Here is a 23,592-nt window from a genome sequence, read left to right as displayed (position 1 = left end):
GTAACGAGTCCCAGGTCGACAAAGGCCTCCGTAGACTTGAGGAGCTGGTAGCTTGGACTAGGATGACGTTCAAGGCCAAGAAGAGTCGGTCAGTGTCATTGAGGAAGGGTAAGGTGGTTTAGAGGAGGTTCCGTATTAGAGACGAGGATATACCTCAGGTTTCTGAGAAAGGGATGAGGAGTTTGGGACGTTGGTATGAAGATAAGTTGAATGACAGGCATCGAGGGATGCAGATTTATGATAAAGTGGTAGAGTGGCTGAAGAAGGTGGATAAGACTTTGATTCCTGGGAATGCAAAGGTGTGGTGCTGCCAGTATGGGTTGCTGCCACGAATCATGTTGCAACTGCAGGTGTACGAGGTGGCAGTTTCTAGAGTTGACAGGATGCAGCAAAAGATGAACTCGTTCTACCGGAAGTGGTTAGGTGTTCCACGAATGTTGACGGATTTGGCTTTCTTTTGTAGATCTGGAAAGCTAAGACTTCCTATGGCATCAGTGGTAGAAGAGTAAAAGGCTGGAAAGTTTAAGTTGGTCATGATGATGAGAGAGTCAGAAGATCAGACAATGGCAGACTTTAGGCCACCGATCCGTATAGGGAGAAAGTGGAAGGCAGAAGATGCTGCGGATGAAGCCGTGGCAATGGTCAAGTGGAATGAGATGCGTGGTGCTGTCCAAGTGGGTAGGAGCGGGGTAGGGTATCGTCCTGGCATGAGATGGTATAGCAAACAAGGCGGGAAGGGTAGGAGGGATATGGTGCTTGAGGCGATCAAGGAGAAAGAGGAGGAATGTTGGTTGGCGAAAGCTGCACATCAGGGTGTGCAGGGTGCATGGACTCGTTGGGAAGAGGTGGAGCAGAGGAAGGTCTCCTGGGACCAACTCAGGACGATGTCATCTGGAGATGTGTGTTTATGGTCAGTTCCACCTTTGATGTCCTGCCATTTGCAACGCCAGTGAATTTGAAGCGGTGGGGTTGTGTTGAGGATGACAGTTAGAGAGCATGTCCTATCAGCTTGTGCAGGGTTATTGCAAGCCTGTACATGGAGGCACAACCAGGTATTGAAGGAGATGGGAGCTTTTGCAAGGGCAGCGATAGAAACGAGAAAGAAGAATGGACCCCCGAGGGTGAGGGGGTATCGAGTTTGTCAAGAAGGGGCCAGGGTGTAGCAAGACTAGGAAGAGACAAGGTGTGGGTGGGTTGTTAGTTGCTGCGGACGACTGGGAGGTGCGTGTAGATGAGGGGAATAGGCCCGGGAATAGGACTATGCCGGAAGAGGTGGTAGTGACAGCTCTGCGGCCGGATATGTTTTTAGTGGCTAGGTCGGTTCGTAAAATTGTGATGGTTGAGTAAGTTGACGGTGCCATGGGAGACGAGGGAGAGGAAAATAGATAGGTATGCTAGTCTGAAGCAGGAGTGTAAGCAGAATGGGTGGGGAGCGGAGGTGTACACAGTCGCGACGGTGCACCCAACCTCGGCGCGTCGAGGTTGGGTGCTGAGGATTTGCGGGTGTTTCTGTAAGAAGGTGAAATCAGAGCAATGAGGTTCAGTGGTAGGGAGTGTGAGAAGTGGGTGAGGAGAATGTGTGTGGCGGCCGAGACAGGCTCGGCTTGGATGGAAGGCATGTTTATTATTGCTTTCTGGACAATTCACATTTCTTAGGTGTCACGGGGGTGCTGTCCAGGGTATTCCAGCGTAGCATTGGTCAGCCAGTAGGGTGTACAGCACTCAAATGGCCGAAACATCAGCGATCCCTGGTGTGCTGCTGATGACCCGTTGACATCTGCGGAATTTAAGATCTTTCCGTACTTTCAACTGTAGTAGTGAGTAGTAGTAGTAGTAGTAGTAGCAGCAGCAGTAGTAGCAGCAGCAGTAGTAGTAGTAGTAGCAGCAGCAGAAGTAGTAGCAGTAGTAGCAGAAGTAGTATTAGTAGTAGTAGTAGCAGCAGCAGCAGCAGCAGCAGTAGTAGTAGTGGTAGTAGTAGTAGTGGTGGTGGTGGTAGTAGTAGTAGTAGTAGTAGTAGTAGTAGTAGTAGTAGTAGCAGTAGTAGCAGTAGTAGTAGCAGTAGTAGCAGTAGTAGCAGTTGTAGCAGTAGTAGTAGCAGTAGTAGCAGCAGTAGTGGCAGCAGCAGCAGCAGCAGCAGTAGTAGTAGTGGTAGTAGTAGTAGTGGTGGTGGTAGTAGTAGTAGTAGTAGTAGTAGTAGTAGTAGTAGTAGTAGTAGTAGTAGTAGTAGTAGCAGTAGTAGCAGTAGTAGTAGCAGTAGTAGCAGTAGTAGCAGTTGTAGCAGTAGTAGTAGCAGTAGTGGCAGTAGTAGCAGTAGTAGCAGTAGTAGCAGTAGTAGTAGTAGTAGTAGTAGTAGTAGTAGTAGTAGTAGTAGTAGTAGTAGTAGTAGTTAGTAGTAGTAAAATAGACATAGAATATAAATAAAAACAGGAAAGAATAGCTTTATATGACAACTTTAATCTCAGCAAAAATCAAAACCATAATCTAGGAGCTTTTAACGGTAGAATTGTTGTTTTTAACCACTGATTATAACATAAATGTGCATGGTAAGGCCAAGTATTCAATTGTTAATAACTTGTTTAGAGAATGAAGATCGAGATCTTGACGGTAAATTATTCTTTGTTTTATAATCATAACAGTAATGGTGATCAAAGTCATAATCATAATAATAATTATAGTCCCAATCATAATCATAATCATAATCGTCATCATTATCATAATCATAAACATAACCAGAACTATAATCATCATTATAATCTTAATCATGATCACGATTACAATCATAACCACATATCATAATGATAATTATAACCATAATGACAATCACAATTATAACCATAATTATGATCATGATCATAATCGAAATCATACTCATACTCATGAAATGTGTCTATCGGTACGAACGATGTCAGTTAATCATTCATGTTAAAGGGGTACTCCGGGCCGAAAATAATATGATTTGAACAGATAAAGAAAAAACGGACAAACAAAACATTGAATATTTGATCAAAATCGGACAAGGAAAAACAGAGTTATGAACAGTTCTAGGCATGTCCTCGTGAACATTCAATGAGCAAACTGTTTATGTGATACATGTATCCCCACTTGTTATTTTGTATTTTATATAAAGAAATTGTGTTTATTCAACTTTTTTCGACCAAGAACATACAAAAATAGATGCTTCAACTGCTTCAGTGCATTAGATATTCAATATGCTACAACTTATTTCATTATAAGGGAGACATTATCATTCACACATGAAAAAAATGAAAAAGTTATGATTTCATGTAATAACATAAGAAAACGGAAAGTGGGGATGTGATATTATCAGCCCACCTAAAGAAAATTCATGACGACATGCACATAACTGTTTTCACAAAATATTACTAGCCGTTAAAATTCAATAATTTCGTTATTTGTTATCTGATTTTGATGACATTTTCAGTATTTTGCTCTGTGAATTTTACTACATATTTATTTTACATATAAATATTTTCTGCCCGGAGTACCCCTTTAAGACAATATAACATGTTTTGCACATAACTATTTGTATAGTATCAGTTTTGTTATATTGATTTAACTTTTTGGTTTTCCGCTCAGATTTTTCACCATGATCTGTTATCATCGGAGCTTAAAAAATGGATAGAGGGATTCTGAAATTATTTCTTCTATTCATCTTACTGGATGCGCTTCCCCATGTATTAAGTAGAGGAAGGGTAAGCATATTATTAATTATATATATGTATACCATTGCAGTTAATACCGTAATTCAATACATAACGTTTGATCATGTGGTTCAGTAAAGAGGCACTAGTATCGAGAGAAGTGAGGTTTTGTCAGTGAAATTTTGTTTATGGGTTTTTTATTTGCACGGTTCACTATTCATTTTTTGGTTAAAAAAAAAACTTACAAAAAATGATGCGAGCGAGCAAAGAAATAAAATGTGATTTTTGAATTGAGGATTAATTCTGTAGTTATTCTTTAACACTTCGTCGCCGATGAATCTGACAAGCAAAAAAAAAAAAAAAAGGTTCTTAGTGAAAATTATTGCACAAAGTCGTCCCCGAAAATTTGTTTTCCTTTCCATTTTATTTTTAGGGGGAGGTTAGATCGAACCCCCGAGCCCCCCCCCCCCTTGCTACGGGCTTGTTACCAAATCTTTTAGCGTATTCAATTGAATAAAGGATTGAACTTAAGAGAGTTGCGATTACAATTTCACTTGATCTATAGATCGATATTATACATGCTCCATTGTAGTGATTATATTTTCAAGTGATTGGAGTTGAGATAACGATTGATTTAAAGCAATCATTATTGAAGGGATTGATTTTGTACTTATATTTCTTTCCACTCTTATTCAAGAATCATCCCCTTTTTATATTAGATCATCCCTCATTTATATTCACCCTTTTCATCCTGACACATTAACTGCTGTACACTCCTCACACAAGGTTCTTTTGTATTAATTCACTCCACCATCCTTCGTACAGCTTTCTTCACTCCTCTCTCTCTCTCTAACTCTCCCTCTCCTTCCACCTCTCTCCTTCTGATTGGTTATAATGTTAAGTTGATGCACTCGAGCTTAGATAATAATTTGCATATAGTTCGAATAGTCAATATATATATTTTGTTTGTATATTTGAATATTCAGTTATACTTTGTGATATTAATTTGTATATATATGAATATTGATGTGCCTTAACTAATTTGCGTGGAATGTTACCAAGAATGCAACAAGGCTTTGAGTAATTAAAAACTGGGAGTTGGCCACTAAGTTCTCAACCTGACAACATGTCTGCTGGGCTGCCTCTGTGTTAAGAGTACTACGAATGTGTACTACATTATTTTCTTCAATAAAGATGATAGTCTGTAGTTATATTTGACTTCTGAAACAACTTTGTTTTCTCTGATACATTTATAGGATTCGGCGGTGATAAAGTATACTGCAGAGGTTTTTGTTATATTTTTTTCAACAGTCGGGTATACTTCCACATCCGACTCTGCATTTGAATTTGATGAAGCCTTCAGACCTCTACACTGTAAAAAAATATTGGGTAAAATTTTAACCAGCACGAGGGTAATTATGTGTCCAACCAATTTGGGGCAATATTTTACCCAATGGGGGAAGCATATTGTCCAGTAAGGTTAAAAAATGAGCAGCAATTACTTTAGATTAGGCAAAATATTCATCACACTGGATAAATTAAACGATGCCCAATGTTGGTTGGACGCATAATTACCCTCATTGAGCATTTTACCCAATATTTTTTAGAGTGTAGAAAGAACAGAACCATTATATCAATGGTTCTGAATAGAGTGATCCATCCATATCTTTTTAAGTGTTTATAGCAGCGGCATGAGTTGGTAGCGAATCGGCATGCAAGTTGAATTGTCCGACTCATCATCACCGGCGTAATTCCCCTAATTTACCTCCATCCACGTCACTTTCTTGTTCACTAGAGCTAGAAACTTCATCCTCATTCTCTTCATCTTCAAAATCATCAATTTGAAAATCCAAATCTAGATAAACTTCTGGGTTTTCTTTCATTTCGTGATCGAAGTATTATGACAGTGTGGAGAAAACGTACCCTCGCAACAGGTTTTGCATGCAAGTGGAGCTTACGTGGGAGAGCCAATCACGTCTTTCGTACACTCATGCACGTCATAAAAAAACCCCAATTTCGCGGACGTAATTCTGCGTGTTTGAAGCATATTCAGAGAGAGAACTTTAAACTATCAATTAACTGAGTTTCATCGGTCTCCATGATAAATGATTTACACCATCGAGTTCTTCCTATTTTCTCCTTTAATTTGATATATAATTCTCAATTTTTAGGATTTGCAATATATTTCTACTGGGTAGATATTTGTATACTAGAATGAGATAACAGGGAATTTTTGCAGTCACTACTCAGACGCTTTCTATAACGCAGAGAATCTTTTCAAAAGCCCTTCAATGACAAAACAGCCTTTGTCGAAAATCGGTGAATCAAAACAGCAGTATCGTCCTGGATGGGCTCTGCATGGACAAGCGATAAAATTGCGATTTTTCGTCCTGTCCGAATCTTTAAGGACGACCTGCTCTCCTGGTCCACCCATTCGGACAAAAACCTCTCAGCTCTCCATTGTAATTTGACTAGCATTTTCAAAGGAATTTGTGCATTGTAGAAAGTGTCTGGGTAATGACTGCCAAAATACGGTATTGTAATGAGTTATAACGGTATTTTTTGCAACACGAGGAAGCAGGCCGATGAAGTTGTTCGAAGGAATATATCAAGGACATCATGCAGTTGTGGCAACCATATTTTAGCTTTACAATTTTCACCAAACTTTGCTCAGAGTTACATGTATACTATGGTATCTGCAGAAGGCCATATTTTGCACAAATTATGTGTTCATGCAATGCATGATTGTGCCCATACTTCATTTGGAACTTTGGTTTTCGCCGAATTGAATGTCAGGTATATTATGATGCAATCAAGAAATTTGGGGGGCACTGTTAGGACTGAAAGAATCAAGATATTAAGTCTACCATGACAAGTTTTTAGCACAGTTTTCTAGTTTAATTCAGAAACAGATGGAGAAAGTATCTATACTGGTCTATACTGGGCTAAATATCCCTCACTAATACCTTGGTCACATTTGCTCTACGGCGGCCGTAGGGCGAGTCAAAAACAGCCGTTTTAACATTTTTTGTTCCAACTATATATAGGTGGTTTGCATTAGAATTAATAAAACGGCTGTTTTCGACTCGCCGTACGGCCGCCGTAGAGCAAATGTGACCAAGGTATAAATAGCCCTCTGATGTCTGAAAACGATGCGTAGTATCTCAAATAATTACCCCATATCTTTGAAATTTCCATGCAATAAAAAAGTACAAGGAATGCTGCATATTGATATTAAAGACCCATGGCATTTTCATCAAAATTTTGTAAAATTGTTGAAGATAATAAAGAGGTAAAAAAGACAAAAAAAAGGAGATCATGTAATTTTCAAATTACGTGAACTTCTCGTAGCAAATTAATGATGAAATGGGAAAGGAAAAGTATGGGTGAGGAAAGCGAGTGATGTTTATGCAGAAAATTAGAGAGAGGAAAGGACAGGGAGGGGGCAGGGAGAGAGGCTGATAGATAGATGGATGGATGGATGGATGGATGGATAGATAGATAGATAGATACTAGATAGATAGATAAATAGATAGATAGATAGATGGATGGATGGATGGATAGATAGACAGACAGATAGATAGATAGATAGATAGATAGACATATAGATAGATAGATAGATAGATAGATAGATAGATAGATAGATAGATAGATAGATAGATAGATAGATAGATAGATAGATAGATAGATAGATATATAGATAGGCAAATAGATTGATAATAAGATACAAGACAGATAGAGCGGGAGGGGAGGAGCGAGCTAGCATAAAAATGTGGGACATAAAATGACGGAAAGTGCAGCACATGCCACATCCAATTTGGATATAGTCACATCGCCATATCAAGACGTAAATTGCCATTTTTTTTACAGTATGGATCTAAACAATCCTGTTTCTGAATGAAGATCGAGTGACCAACAGTATTATTTTGTATATACAATCAATTTCATAATATTTTCCCATCTGTTTATGAAAAAGTGTATCCTATACACGCTTTGGCCCATTACTGGGTATGAATTGTGTACCAGAGTTTTTTTAGTTCAGGGTTCATGTGTAAATACTTCTCATCACGATTTCTGCTTCATTCAATTATTCTATTAATCATGTATTTACAATCGTGATACAATAATCATATTTCACTTCCTCATTTCCAATCAGCAGAGGTGCGTGAATGCATGAAAAGAACATTTGTCAAATTTCACGCCTCGTCGCACAATCTTTGGGTGCGGGAAAATGTTTGTGGGTCCATTAGCGGCTGGCCCTGGGGAAAGGGGGGGGGGGATACCCCTCACCTAGATTTTCAGATTCTGTACAAGAGTCAATAGGAAAGGGTCGTCCCTCCCCTGTGATTTGTTTTCATGATTCCTGGTTTGAACACATTTGTATAATCTTTATTGGTCTTTATCTCTGCCCCATTTTTGCCCCTGCTCCTTCTCTATTACAATCACTTCTTCATTTATATCTTTTCATTTCTGTGATCCGCTGCTGTGTCAATTGGATAGCAGGTCTGTTGTATGTTCATACGTTTTCGGTCTGTAAAACATACCCAAAACATTCCATTGTTATAATATCCCTTTACACGGAATAATCTTTTATTTGGAAATCACAGTTGCGTGAAGGAACAGAAAAAATTCGTGCTGTGAGAATATAATTAATCATTTTGCAGTCAATTTCAATATCAAAACCTTTTGTCTGGGGGTATTGCATCTTTAGTGTTCATTACAAAAGAGTTGTATACTTCGTTGACTATCACACGAGGATGAGAAAGAAACCATTGAAAAAACAGAATTCTCGGTTTTTGCTCCTGAATTTAAAAATATTCTCATAATCTCATAATACAAATGGAATGGACTTGAACAGGAAAGGTTTCATATGACACCTTAGTTATTTTACGAAACTATGGACAGTAAAAATAGAGGTGCATGGGGGATATTTGACACCACCTTGGATTTAGGGTCTTCTGCGTCAAAATAGGGAAGACCTACGTGTATTATGATGTATTAAAGGGTACTATTTTATCTAAATATCAAGAATGGTTTAAAATGTCGTTCTTAAATTAAATGAACCCATAACTATTGTGTTGTTCTCTCGTTTCGCCCCCGGTTATGTCGTTGGTAGAGAACATATTGTCAAATGCTCTCATGTCAAATTAGGTCTTTATCAAGGGTCAGTCGGTAAAGCGGTAAATTGCCAATTCGTTTACTGCCAACTCGTCCACTCACCACATGGTCTAATTTCATTGAGTCTAATGCCATTCCGTCCATCAACATTTCGTCTAACAAACATTTGGTCCAATACCCATTTGGTCCAATCATCACTTCGTCTAATCACCATTTCGTCAATGACAATTTCGTCTCATAACCAGTTGGTCTAATATTTATTCCATTTTCATTCATTTTGTACAATTAACACTTTGTCCAATTATACCAAATTGTATATGGACTAAATGACTATTGCACCAACTGGTTATTAGACGAAATAGTGAGTGGATGAATTGACAGTTAGACCATGTGGATAGTGGACCACCTGATGATTGTAGACGAGTTGGCAATTGAACGAATTGGAAATAAACCGGTAAAGCGTCTGCCTGTCGAACCAAATGTCGTGGGTTCGAGTCCATCCCAGGTGGATAACTGAAGCCTGCGTTGTGTGTATACGTCTCTCCCCTGTTCCAATGATAGGGGCTATGTTACAGTGGAAAACACTCCATTCCTCTGATAGGACGTTAAATGGAGGCCCTGTGTAAAGGAGAGTCACCACCTTTGCACATTAAGAACCCACTGCACTATTCGTATAAGTGAAGGGGAAAACCCCGGTGTAGTGGTCCACCTGCACTCCCCCAATCAGTTACATCGGGAGGAGAGACCTGCGGTTCATAGTGATTCAGTTCGCTTTTCGCCTCCCAGGCACAGGTGATGCCAAACAAATAATAATAATAATAGAAACAAAAATAAATAATAATAAAGGGTCGGTGAATCGAAGCCGCAGTTTCGTAGCCGGTGACTCTGGACAAACGACATATGTACGATATCTCGTCAGCTCTGAAACGTCGGACGAAACTCAGTGCTGTTCCGATTCACACCACTTATAGACTTTATTGTGATTTGAGTTGCATTTTCAAATCATTTGCTCTGTTTTAGGATTCATTCCTCGTAGCTGAGCGAAAACTCACTATTGTGGAGAGTGGCCAACGTGCATGTATATAGTCTTTATGTAACTTGGAACGATCAACAATCTCTGACACAACTGCAGTTTTTTTAATTCATCCTCTTTTTTATTAAAAAAACGTTGTTCTTGCCCTTTTCCATTTCATGACTTTCCGTTGTAATATTCTATATTCTTAAATTTCTCCTGCAGTTCTGTAACAACCCGTCCCCACCAATTTGTGCCGACGATTGCGATGGGAATGGCTACTATGTCAGTGCAGATGGGGCTTCATGTATCCGGTGTCCACAGTGTCCCGCTGGAGAGGAACTTAATAAGGTATCTAGACAAAAAAAATATGCTCTGGTCACACCGAAAAGACAGTTGCAACGTGGACGGATTCTACAACATGGAAAATCTATTGAAAATGCCCGTCAAATCACAATGGACAGCTTAGAGGTCTTTGTCGAAAATTGGTGAACCGGTACAGCAGATCTTCCTAAGATTCGGAGCTGACGAAAAATTGCACCAAAAAAAGAGAGGGTCGTCTGTCCAGAATCTGGGAAGACACTGCTGTTTTGATTCACCGATTTTCGACAAAGGCTGCTTTGTCATGAAGGGCTTCTGACAATAGATTATCTACGTTTCAGAAAGCGTATGTGTAGTTGTTGCGAAAATTGATTCATTGATGCACCAAAAAAATATATTTTCAAGTGCATTAGCAAGGAGGATCTGGTTTTGAAGTAAAACCAAGGGTAATTTAAAAAAAAATGCAGTTTCGATTCTCGATTAGAAGATGGACTTGGTCTTCCAAGGATGTCAATTAAGTGGAGTTTCCTTTCATAAAATATGCTCATGAGCTGAGTTTTAGTCTTCATGCATGCATGCATGCAAAAAAAAAGGAATCATATATATTTAGTATGAACTGAAATGGGATGACCAAGTTTAACTTTGCCCCAAAAACTTGAGTGTTTGGACTGCATGGGTACCCGTCTGTTATCATCATTCCTATGAAGGTATCATAATAATTAGAAAAGAAAATAAGGACTGGATCACTTGATTGTTATTATTCTTTGTGATGATCAAAATGTTATATTCTGGGCAAGGCATCGGGGTCTATTAAAGAAGTCTGTGACTTGAGCTCCGAGTTTTAACTGGTGCTAATCAAGGTGGCTGATAATTAGCTTTTAAGAGCAAATTGGGTACTATTAAAGCAGTCTGAATATAATGTAGTAGGTTTCACGGTACACCATGTACATGTATCTTTTTTGGGCCAATGTTGGTCCTAAAACCCAGTTTGGGTGGTCCTTTTAAGGACCAACATTTGCCAAAGACAGATATAATACATGGTGTACCGTGAAACCTACTACACTATTCTTCTTCGCCATGGAAACCTTCAGAAGTTACATAGTCTGAATATGCTGACTTTTCAAGGATGTGACCCTTCCAAGATCCTTCAATGTTGTTAAACGTATTGTTATTTTTACTAATTGTTAATTACTGATGTTTTATGACCAGGATTGTGGGAACGGCTTAAATGGGGATGCAGCGTGCCAACCTTGTCAACAGGGTTTCTTTTCTTTAGACACCTCGAAGCGTTGCACCCCTTGCGTTACCTGTACCAATACAGAGGAGGTCGAGACATGTCAGCTAACACAGAATCGAGTGTGTGGCGAATGCCTTCCAGGGTAAGTCTTTCCCCATTTCTGTTTAAAAAAATGGAAACTACACCAGTTAAGTTCCATGGATTTGTGGCCCAAGCGTAAAGCAGAAAGGTCACTATGTGGACACCAAAATAGCGCTTCATGAAAGGACTTGAGGTTTTATCTTACAAGTCCTGTTTTATCCAACAAGTTCACAGTGTCCCACAGTGCGTTCCACAGTGTGTTCACAGTGTGGAACACAATGTGATATCACCTTCACACTGTTTAATTTGAGCATTTCAACAGTGTGAATCACATATCCACGTAGTCGACCATGCGAACAGTCAAACACTGTCGAGGTGTCCACAGTGTGAAAATATATTCACACTGTTAAATTGAGCATTTCAACAGCGTGACTCACATCTTCCCTAAATCTACAATGTGAACACAATTGTGTGACACTATGTTCTTTGCAGCAGGGTTACCTTAGCAAACTGCTTCTCGACGAATCAAAGTCAAAGAAAGTTGTCAGATCTGGCAATTTTTCGGACAAAAAAAAAGTTGATGAGACACCATCCAAGAGCCCGTGACACAAAGCTTAGCAATGATCGTAGAACAATTCCTCATCTACGATTTAATTCATTGACCACAATTTACAATCAATTGTGAACATCAATCGTAATATCAATCGCTAACCTTTGTGTTACGGGACCCAAGTCAGTCACTTGTCATCTTGAACTCTTACATGGAGGCTCGAGCCACCTTCTGAAAGAGAGGCAGTTACTGTGATTTTATAACGGTTGGTTATTAGCCCCTTTTGGCTCAAAGAATTAAGTAACTTTCATTTGAAATTGGTGATATAAGATGTGTTGCCTTTTCTTGGTTAGATTATTAGTGTAAATCTCTCTTTAGAGGTATAGAACTTTGTGGACACAAAAGTCACCAGATCTCTGTAAGATGTTCATCAAAATCTGATCCCTTCTAACCTAATTGTTACCGAGTCGTTTATGTCAATCGAATCTTCTTATATTCTATCATACATTATGATCTGAATTGTCTGTTCAATGAATGTTAGTGGGGGAAAAAAGATGAAATAAAATCAGGAAAGGTCTATGTGAAGTTTTGTGTTCATGATTTTTATACAGCTTTGTCCGAACGTCTGGCCGCTTCTCGACAGACCCGAACGCCTGTCTGGATAGGTGTTCGGACCTTCCCCGTGATACCCCTCAGTGCAGAGATTGGTGGGCAAACCAAGGGGAAGAACCAAGAGCGGAAGATGCACCCCAGGAGAATCTTCCTGTAGATCTAGGCAGGCCTGCTGAAGAAGTGCCCCCAGATTACCTTGACGTAAGTATAATTCACATCCAAGTCCTCATGACTGAGCAATCATCATAATTGATCAATAGTTAAGTTCAATAAGAATTACGATTATTCTAGTACGTGGGCGCGTCGTGGTCTAGTGGTTCTGACTCTCGTCTTTCAAACAGAGGGTCGTGGGTTCGAATCCTAGCCATGGAGTGTTTTCCTTCGGCAAGAAATTTATCCACACTGTGCTGCACTCGACCCAGGTGAGGTAAATGGGTACCGGCAGGAAGTAATTCCTCAAAAAGCTGTGTGCACCAGAATCGGTAGACTAGCTTAGCCGGGGTAATATAGGAGCGACTTGAGCATCTAGCAAGGTGGATACGTGCGCTATACAAATCCTACATTATCATCTATTATTATTATAATGCCTAAGAGACCGAAAGCTAATGGAACGGCTAGTCCACCAGGATTAAAAACCAAAGACCAGCGGTCTGTGGCCTGTTGCATAAAACCCTTTGCAATGAAAAAAAAAAACTTTGGCAGAAAAACAAAAAAGGACAATGAAAAGCTCAGGCAAAAAATAAAAATAAGTTTTTATTTTATGCAACAGGCCCAAGTAGGCCACGAGGTAAACAGCCAAAGGGATTCATAACCTACGGCTAAATACATGGAATACACGTATTATATAATATTTGTGTCTTATCAAGACAACGTTTTCTGTCTGTGGCTTTGGTTTTTGTCAATTTCGGCTCACTTTCCTAAATTTATCATCTTTTTCTATCTAAAGCACTGTGAGCCTGAACCTCCTTCGTGCATTGATCACTGTCACGATGGAAACTTCTTCTTAGACTATGATGGACTTTGTAAGGCGTGTTTGACATGTCAGCCAGGAGAACAACTTAATAAGGTATATTTCTGTTTCCCCGCCCATAGGACAGTTGGGCATTCCTGGATGTCCAATACGTTAGTCTATGAAATCCAAGTCAAACCATACCTTGGACCCGTTCTTATCTACGTCCTTAAACTAGTTTGGTGGAAACCAGTTTAGTGAAAATCAGTTCAAAAGCAGAACGGGATCTTAGTTTCAATGCCCGCTCTAAACCTGTGTGATAAATTAGTCAGGGTAAAGATTCAAAGTAATGTTTATAGTGATCTCACCCAAAATAACATTTTCTCTCGGCAAACGTCTCTTTTAACATTGAGCGTGTTTGCATGTAATAAAAAACGTCAACTTTCACCACATTGCTTTGAATTAAATGTGTTACTGGCAATGATAGGCCTTTATACTTACTTATGTAGAGCATGCTACTATGGACTACTTTATCAGATGTGATGGTGATCCACAGCATTTATATTGCGCCATAGTTCTGTTAAAAACATTCATAGGTGCAGGCTCATTACAACACATCTGCTGAAATACGTGAGTTTTGAGAGATGATTCCCTCGCATGACGTACTAAACGATTTAGGGCTTTATCAATATTTCAAAGGATTTAACAAACTTTTACATTTACCTGAGGGTGTTTCACAAGAGTTAATTGTGACTTTAAAGTCATGCTTAGAACTGACACACACGTGATATGTAAGGCGCATTCTTGTTGATTAATACCATAGGTTGTTGAGATGTATTTAACTTTGTCATGTTTGTAGCGTACGTCCTCTTGATGATGCCTTTTATATGGCATGCAACTGGACATCTAAGTGCGACTCCTCTAAATCATACTTTACTCTTTGTGAAACACAACCCTGTTTCCCCCGGAAACGTTTCAGGTTTGTGGCAGAGGAAAGAATGGTGATGCTTACTGTCGACCATGTCCCGAAGGAACGTTTTCAGAAGACGGGCTACAACGATGTTCCCCCTGCCGAATCTGCGTCAACACTGTTGCGACAGAGTGTACTGCTTCAAGGGACACCCAATGCGGAGAATGTCTTCCAGGGTAAAATATTAGGCCTATAATTACTTCTACTACCTCTACTACTACTACTACTACTACTACTACTACTACTACTACTACTACTACTACTTCTACCACTACTAGTCTGCTTCTACTCGTCTACTACTACCACTACTGGTACTTCCACTTCTACTACTTCTGCCTCACAGAAAGAGAAACCCACTTCTTGATCTTCTGCTACTGCTTCTACTACTTCTACCACTACCACCACCACCACTACTACTACTTTACTACTTTAATTCATATCTGGCAACTGTCCAAACTTTGAAAATGAATCATCTTTAGCATGTCCATTTTGGCTCTGAAAATGTAATGTCTACTTTGAAGAATGCAGGAGGATAAAGTGAGTAAAAAGAAATGCAAGAGCAGTCAATAAAATGAGGCGCCCAATCAAATTTTTATAAAAATATATATTAGGCAATCTGTAAAACATTGCTAATGTCTTCCTTGCAACAGTTCAAACACAAAATACTTACGGATAACAATTTGTTGTAACCATGATCATCATCTTAATTCTCACGTTTAGATATTACCAAGACGCAGATGGATATTTTCCCGATAGCGGAGCCTGTCCGAACAAGTGCCCTGAATGTCCTAACCACATCCCTCAATGTCAAGCATGGTGTGAATCAAAGAAGAATTCCGATCAGGTTCCTGGGATTCCTGCAGTTCCTGGAGTGACTGTCGAAGAAGATCCGCAGGATCAAGTCGTACCGGAAGTGGCTACAGTTGCAGACATCCCCCAACCCGATACTGACGATGAACGTAAGGAGGGGAGGTGTATAGGCATTTGTATTTGTATCTTAGTAAAGCATGGGACTGGGGGTGTTTCTTGATACTGTCTGGACATTAAAAAGGCTTCACAATCGCCCGGGGGATGTTCTCTGTTGAAAAATCATATTCTATACCAATCAGCCAAAATTTGAATATGATCTGTGTAGATAAAATTCTTTACTGTCAACAAGTAGGCCCACTTGAATGAAAAGTGAAAGGATTTGTGAAATCTTGATTTAAGCACATGCTAATAAATTCAGCCCTCTTTTGTGAAAATATTTGCGAGGAATCCGGTGGGATTTGGGCATCTCATCTAGCGCAAGGTCCATCTCAACCAAGTTGCTGTCAAAAATTTCTTGAAGAAAATAAATTTCTGATAAGGACTTTGAAATCCTTTCATCTATCAAGGATGTTGCTCCTCTTTATACTGTTTTTTTTAAATATATTATTTCCGTTTCGACAGTCAACGACGAGGTTAAACCTCTTTCGTCCGCACATGGAACTTATATGAACATCTTCATAGTCATTGGTTCCTTTCTCGCTGTCGTCATCATTGTCCTGATCATCGTCGTCATCGTGTTCCGTAGCCTATGGAAGAGGGGAAATGGATCGACTTCGTCCACTACAACTGAAACGCCGTTCATACCAACCCCGAGTGGAACGCCCTCTCCTACTAGTTCTCCCTCCAGATCTCCAACAAGTAAGGGCTGTGTTCTTAATCAGATTGAAATTAAAGAAATTATCTTTGAGTATAAACCGGGAGGCTCATCAATTTAAACACTAATAACTACTATTCTCTATATTCACTGATATTTATTTAATTTTTTTTAGTTGATCGTCAGTTAGCACCCTAAATTTGACGGAAATAATCCCACCTCTTTTGGCAAAGTTACTTACAGTTAGTGAAATTGTCTCAAACGCATGTATTTAAAAAAATTGCAGAACTAAGAAAAATTACGATATTTTTAGCCATAATCGCCTATTCAACATACAGCAGTTCCAAGATTAGCTATTCTCTACCTTCTTATCACTGGTGACACTGACTGAAACGTCATTCTAAACATTTCTAGATCACCCGTGGGACCTGTAAAGACCACATTTGGATCGCCTTGTGCCATCCCATCGCGTTATCGCGTCGGGTTGGGCAATCGCGAAATCCGACCATTCGAGGAAAGTGCCCCCCCCCCAAAAAAAAAAAAAAAAAAAAAAAAAAAACCAAAACGTCGAGTCCAGTTCACCCACCCATTCGAGAAAAGAGCCCCCTTAATTTCTGAAAGGTCGGGTCCAATTTACCCGATGTGAAAACTATAGCAAAATTTTCGAATGGTCTGGTAAACTGGACCCGACATTTCGGAAATTCAGGGGGTCCTTTTCTCGAATATACGTATACACATGCCCGACCCGATATCCGGATGGACAAGATTTGGATCTTGTTTTGGGGGTGAATTTCTATTTGTATAACTTTCTCCAAAGTTTCTTTATTACGCTTCCCTTCTAAATTATAATTACAGATCCCAACACGACACTATTAAATTTGGTTGTTCGCTGAGAGAAGAACCACCAAACAATAATAAAAAATGGCAATCATAATTCTCTGCAAAGCCATGGACAATGTAAAAAAAAAACCGATAAAGTAAAATGACTGAACAGATATTGCTTTACGTGTTGACAATGTCGATTTCTTACTCGAGATACCAAATTCTTGCCTCCCCCTTATAGCTGTCTACAATCCAACAGTCTCTCCGATTTCGCCTGAAGTCGGCTCCTGGGAATTTATGGATTTTCTAAGGTAAGTGATAAAGCAGTCATCCACTTATTAAAAACAATATCTCGATCCCTTGGTATATTGATATTGTGATTATCATATACTCGTTGTTAAGAAGGGGGTATTGCAATAATATTTATAATTGATATATCAGTTTTAACTACAAGAAACTGTAAGACCACCAATCAGGTACGAATATGCAATTAATTGCCAGAGTTATGACTGATATTAGGAACAATAAATTGACTTGCAATGCCCCATTAGAGTGACATATCACGTTAAGTTGGCCACATCTATCTTCTATCATGTCTATTCTTGTCTTGTGAGGATATGTGATAATTGTAACATGTATATCACATCTTGTGATTGTGGTTCTTTTGGCTTCAACGAAAGTATGTTATTATCCACTTTGTCGGTTGGATCGGTGGGTCTACCCACTTTGAAACTTTATACGCCTGTATTAGAACCCTGAATTGAAATGACCAACTTAAATCCTTACTTCGAATTTAGATCTCAATGACGCCACATATCGCATCAATTCTGCTCCTGATGGGTTGGGATATAATTTCCTTTTAATGTTTAGTATTCAATCTATATTTCTGTATTTATTGTCATGCAGGAATTTCTCAAGTGGTGCTCTTCAGAGTCTTACTAACTCCAGACCCGTAAGTGGAGGATCAACAGATATGCTATCCGCAGCTTCTACCCCAACAATGAATCTCAACAGACGACTTTATGCCAATAACGACCTAAGGAGGCATGCTATTGAGAGGCAAAAGGGTGTTGAGGATCCATCTCAGTCAATCCCATTCCTCCTTCAACAACAGGGAGGTGTTCAAGCAGAGAGTCTAGTTGGTTCACACGGTCATTTAACCCAGGACGAAAGAGAGGCATATCCAAAAGAGGCTGAAAGACAATTTGAAAAAGACCAGAGACCGGTTACAGGATTGGCTAACCAAATGAACAATTCTAGTACTTCGTCAGCGTCAGGGAAGGTTGTCACTGAGAAGGAATCCGGGACTGTCCATCCACATATAGATGATGTCAGCGAGGCCCCTGGGAGGGTTGTCCGCCGTCGCCGCTCTTCTTTAGGTTTAGCTCTAGTCCCAGTCGAGGGCAATGCCGAGAAGAAAGCCGTGAATGGACGCAATGGGAAACAAGGGCGTGTGTCGGAGAGCGAAGCTGCATTGTACCCTACGGATTCTTCGAGTGACGACGGTCTCCACGCTGTGCAGGAAATGGATCACGATTCGGCTGCAATCCCGAAGGCGATGTCGATGGACCGAGAAATGGAAATCGCTGCTGTTTCACACATATCCGAAACCGAAGCCAAGAAGACCAAACCAAGAGATCAAACGAGAAGAAAGATGGGTGTACCAGTGCCAAGGAAGAATCTCGATGAAAATTCGACTCAGACGAATGCTGTTGCCATTCCAGACGACGGGAGAACCCCCGGCGGTAAGTCACCCGGTGAAACCAACGTCAATATCCAAATCACTTTGGCCACAAAGGACGTCGAGACCGTCCACATCGGCGATGTACACAACAAACGAGACTGCCATACCTGCGGCCAACGGGCTTTCACATCAGAACCACACAACGAAGACAATGAAGCCGACATCGACGGAGAAAATGAAAAATTGCTCAACGAATGTATGACTTCTTCCCAATCTGACACTGGTTATGTTGCTAGTAATGGTGTAAGCCCTGGCAATGGCGACACGGAAGACGATGTCGGCGAGCAGGGCAAATTGCTTGATCCTACATCTCGATAGATATTTGTCCACGTGTCCATATTTCCAGCTCGTATAAACTTGATTTATATCGATGAATACAGGCTCACAACCAATTCTAGTATTTTTATTACCAGGAATGTATTTATGCATTGTATGGCACCATTCCTAAGTCTAGTCTAGTTAGAAATTCGTCCAAATTCATAAATAGTTTCTGAAAACGGATGCGGTGCCTAGTTTGGCGCCGTCAACACCAAATCTTAACCGAAGGTTAAGTTTATGAAATGACAACAAAACGTAGAAAGTATATGGACCTAGTTCATGGAACTTGACCATAAGGTTAATCAAGTATTACTGCACATATTGTCTTAGTTTCAGGTCACATGACCAAGGTCAGAGGTCATTTAGGGTCAATGACTTCAGACCATGTTGGGGAATCAACATCAAAATCTTAACCTAAGGTTAAGTTTTTGAAATGTCATCATAACTTAGAAAACATATGGACCTAGTTCATGAAACCTGGACATAAGGTTAATCAAGTATTACTGAACATCCTGCTTGAGTTTCACGTCACATGATTAAGGTCAAAGGTCATTTAGGGTCAATGAACTTTGGCCAAATTGGGGGTATCTGTTGAATTACCATCATAACTTTTAATTTTAATAGATCTGATTCATGAAACTTGGACATAATAGTAGTCAAGTATCACTGAACATCCTGTGCGAATTTCAGGTCACATGACCAACGTCAAAGGTCAATGAACTTTGGCCATGATGGGGGTATCTGGTGAATTGCCATCATAACTTTAAAAGCTTATGGATCTGATTCATGAAACTTGGACATAAGAGTAATCAAGTATCTTTTAATATCCCGTTCGAGTTTCAGGTCACATGACCAATGTCAAAGGTCATTTTAGGTCAATGAACTTTGGCCATGTTGGGGTATTTGTTGAATTACCATCATATCTGTGTAAGTGTATTGGTCTAGTTCATAAAACGTGGACATATTGAGTCATCAAGTATCACTGAACATCTCATGCGAGTTTCAGGTCACATGACGAAAGTCAAAGGTCATTTAAGGTCATTGAACTTTTGCCATTTTAGAGGTAATTATTAGATTGCTGTCATAACTTTCAAAGTCTATAGATAAAGTGCATGTATAAAATATGAATATAGGGGTAATCAAGTATCTCTGACAAGTTTTAGGTCACGTGATAAAGGTCAAATATCAATGAACGTAGTATTGTATCATTATATGATTGGTGTTTTTTGTGAATCATTATTTTATAGTACTTGTCAAAGTCAGCACTGATGCTATATTGAATCGCGTGATGCAGGTGAGACCGCCAGGGGCATTCCACTTGTTACATTATTCTATCAATATTCTTAAATAATTAATGAGTATTCCTGCAAGTTTAGAAACCAATGACAAAGTTGAGTCAATAAAACTACCTGATGATACTGTTTGGTTAAATTTTTCAAACTTGTTTTTTTTTTACTATCATATTTTGACTAGGGTTATCAAGGCAAGTGTACAGTAAGATGGTAATCATGGTAATGTGGTTTGTATTTATTTTACCTTCATATCGCATGGCATGTCTTAACTGTTTTGATCTAGCATAGCAGGAATTGTGTGTCTGAATGTATTAAATTGTATTGAAGTGCTGCATTACTATTTTAAATAGTCTGCATAAGATTTACTTAATGGGCTAGATGAAAGGTTCCTATCTAGGACACTGCCTTAAAATATCTATCGATGTCGATCAGTTTTTAATTCTCTTGTCCTCAGTCGTTATTTTCATAGAAAAATAAGGACAACATTTAAACTTATATTCTTTAATCTTTTATTCTTGACATGCTGTATCAACATAGTTTATATGTATAATGTAGTTAGAGGCCGTGACCACTCCCGCCAACAGTGATTATCAAACAATCGTAGTGCTAAATAAAATCATCGAATTCGGATACAAAATATGACATTTTTAAGTAAAGATAAATATACTTAAAAAAATATTCGTCACTGCGAATTATTATGAAGGCTGATTTTACTGTAAAAAAGTTTAACAATTCTCGGGGACTCATTTTAAATAGACAAGTAATACCAGTGGCTGATCTAGCTTTTTGCCAAGAAAGGTGGGGGGGGGGTTGACAGGTTGGTTTGACCCGATAACGATGAGTTGCGGCGTAATGCGTCCTATACCCCCCGGACTGTTTTGCTTACGCGACTCTCTTAAACAGGAAAGGGGTGTTGGAGTTTGATCCCAAACTCCTTTCTTTTAATTATTTTTATTAAGCCCGGGGGGGGGTGTAAGCCCCTAACCCCCCCTATAGATTCGACACTGAATTCCACACACTCCCCCTAGATCCGTCATTTTTAGATATGTCCAACTGTCCATCATATTTATTCTGGACTAAACAATTTATTTTATAAATGATTATCATGCTGCCTGTGTATATTATGATGTAATTAGAGTTTATTTTTTGCCATAATGTTAGTTGCAATCCCACAGTTTTGTAAACTATGATGTAAGTTCTTAAGTTTTTCTTTTAAGGTAAGTTTTTGTTTTAAGGTAAGCCTATATATTAACATAGCTTTCCTTATTAATGTGCATATGAAGAATGTGATGAGGAATGATCGTTTTGTTACCAATTTATCCAACGAAAACTTTGTTACTATTCAATTGAAATTGTGGGGTTTTTTAATGTTCAACATTTTGTTTAAATGATGATCTTACTCAGAATCATGTAAATGAAAAAAAGTAAAATGCCAGCAGTCGGGTGGATAATAAAATATTAATTAAAAATGTTTCGGTCTCAGCATCTATGTTCTTCACCACTTGCCTTCTTAGGGCTTCTTGTCCAGTGCATTTGGTGCCCATATGATATCTAATTGGGACTGCGGTTACTTTGTGTTTAGATCTTGGGATTAGTGAAAACGACTAATATAATGTGTTCATTTTGGGATCATTCAGAATATGTTCGTATTGTACTGAGCTGCTGAAAAACGTCTTACAGGGTAGTTTTCTATGCTTTGCTCACAAATAATTGTAGGCGACAATCATCTAGACGATTCGTCGGTTCCTGTCTTTCAGTTAGAACTTGTGGACGTGCCTTGCCCGAGTGAGCTAATCGCGCCTGACTAGACATTTGGAAGTGTGCATTTGTTTTTTTGTGTGTTTTTTTTTTTAAGAAATCAAGAGTCATAACACACACCCTCATCCACTCATGCGTCCATGCAATTTCTTTACCCCGATATTGTTTAAAATAGATATTTAATTTCAGATGAGCCTTAATAAATCTTTATAAATCAATATAATATGCACAATTATAATAGTACAGGGGCCCGTTTCGTAAAGAGTTACTGTTGTAACTTTGCCATTATGGCAACTACCATGGTAACCTTGATTTTGACTGGCTGATGAGCCCTGTTGCCATGGGAGTTGCCATAACGGCACAGTTACAACAGTTGTAACTCTTGATGAAACGGTTCCTCAGGTCTTCATTATGTTATTTTGTGTTTATGGGCTATTGGGACATATTTTCACTAAACGCAAACTCTGTGGTACGGAATACATTGAAAATAATGGTAGTGGAAAAAAATTATTTCTAAAGGAGATGAACATCTCTAATGATTAAATGTATTGAAAATAGATGGAAAGAACTGCTGAAAATTATTCAAATTATTTCTAATGATCAATTATATTAGAAGTAGATCTAAAGAACTGTTGAAAATTATTCAAATGATTTAAAAATCCAAAATGGTTCAAGTTTCAAGCAAAAGAAGAATGAAAAAGCATTTAGATATATTAATATGTAAGTTGTTTCACTATATTATGTGTATTTAGTGTCACATTAAAATAATTAATATAAAAATAAACAACCAAACTATCAGTCTAATTGAAGAATTTTTTCTTACGCCGTAAAAACATTGCTACTTTTATCTCCCTGTCTACCCCTCCCCATCGCTATCCACCCCCTCTCCCCTATCTCTCTGCATATTGTATTCATATACATGTAGATGCGGGATTTAAATTGCTAGAACGCTGGACCCATCCGAGCCTTCTTCAATTAGTAGGCCTATACTTTTGTAAACATATCGATCCGTAGAGAGAATAGATATACAGACGACCCTGGAAAAATACTTTTGGGCAATCTTATTCCTATATAGTATTTAATAAAGCCATCAAACATCAAAGATTTGTAAGAAGTAAATAAGCTGTTCGTTTCATCGCTGCAATCCTTCTACAGAAAATGTCATTATAGGTTGTTGAATATATATGTATGTATATATATATATATAATATTATAAATATATATATATATATATATATATATATATATATATATATATATATATATATATATATATATTTATATATATATATATATTTATATTCAATGTATCTTTTATTGGTGTTTAAACTTAGTATATCGGCGCGCTGGTGTATTGATGGGAGGGCAATGCACCCCCTTAAAATGCCCCCCCCCCCCAAAAAAAAAAAAAAAAAAAAAAAAAAGATAATAATAATAAAATAAAATAAATAAATAAATGAGAAACGAAAGGAAAATGGAGATATACAATCTTATTTCGAAAACATATTGTCAAAATCTATCA

General features: G+C 38.7%; 1 protein-coding gene across 2 annotated transcripts in view; it reads left to right on the top strand.

Annotated features, from left to right (window-relative positions):
- LOC129262485 (uncharacterized) overlaps nt 1-22,868 on the top strand; it is a 25,376-nt gene extending 2,508 nt beyond the window's left edge. The window contains exons 2-12 of one of the 2 annotated variants that reach the window (XR_010293607.1): nt 3,598-3,713; nt 10,018-10,143; nt 11,323-11,492; nt 12,593-12,794; nt 13,540-13,659; nt 14,522-14,688; nt 15,233-15,471; nt 15,944-16,180; nt 17,200-17,269; nt 17,865-19,894; nt 20,058-22,868. Coding sequence is in view for 1 of the 2 variants with exons in the window: in XM_064099724.1 (XP_063955794.1) it covers nt 3,636-3,713; nt 10,018-10,143; nt 11,323-11,492; nt 12,593-12,794; nt 13,540-13,659; nt 14,522-14,688; nt 15,233-15,471; nt 15,944-16,180; nt 17,200-17,269; nt 17,865-19,020 (2,565 nt within the window). In the remaining variant the exon portion in view is untranslated. Of the gene's footprint in view, nt 1-3,597; nt 3,714-10,017; nt 10,144-11,322; nt 11,493-12,592; nt 12,795-13,539; nt 13,660-14,521; nt 14,689-15,232; nt 15,472-15,943; nt 16,181-17,199; nt 17,270-17,864 lie in introns of both variants that reach the window. The other variant, XM_064099724.1, reaches the window with a different exon arrangement.
- Nucleotides 22,869-23,592: the final 724 nt, after the last annotated feature.

The sequence above is a fragment of the Lytechinus pictus genome, chromosome 5, assembly GCF_037042905.1.
Source record: "Lytechinus pictus isolate F3 Inbred chromosome 5, Lp3.0, whole genome shotgun sequence".
Taxonomy (NCBI): domain Eukaryota; kingdom Metazoa; phylum Echinodermata; class Echinoidea; order Temnopleuroida; family Toxopneustidae; genus Lytechinus; species Lytechinus pictus.
This window is presented reverse-complemented; position numbering and strand designations above follow the sequence as displayed.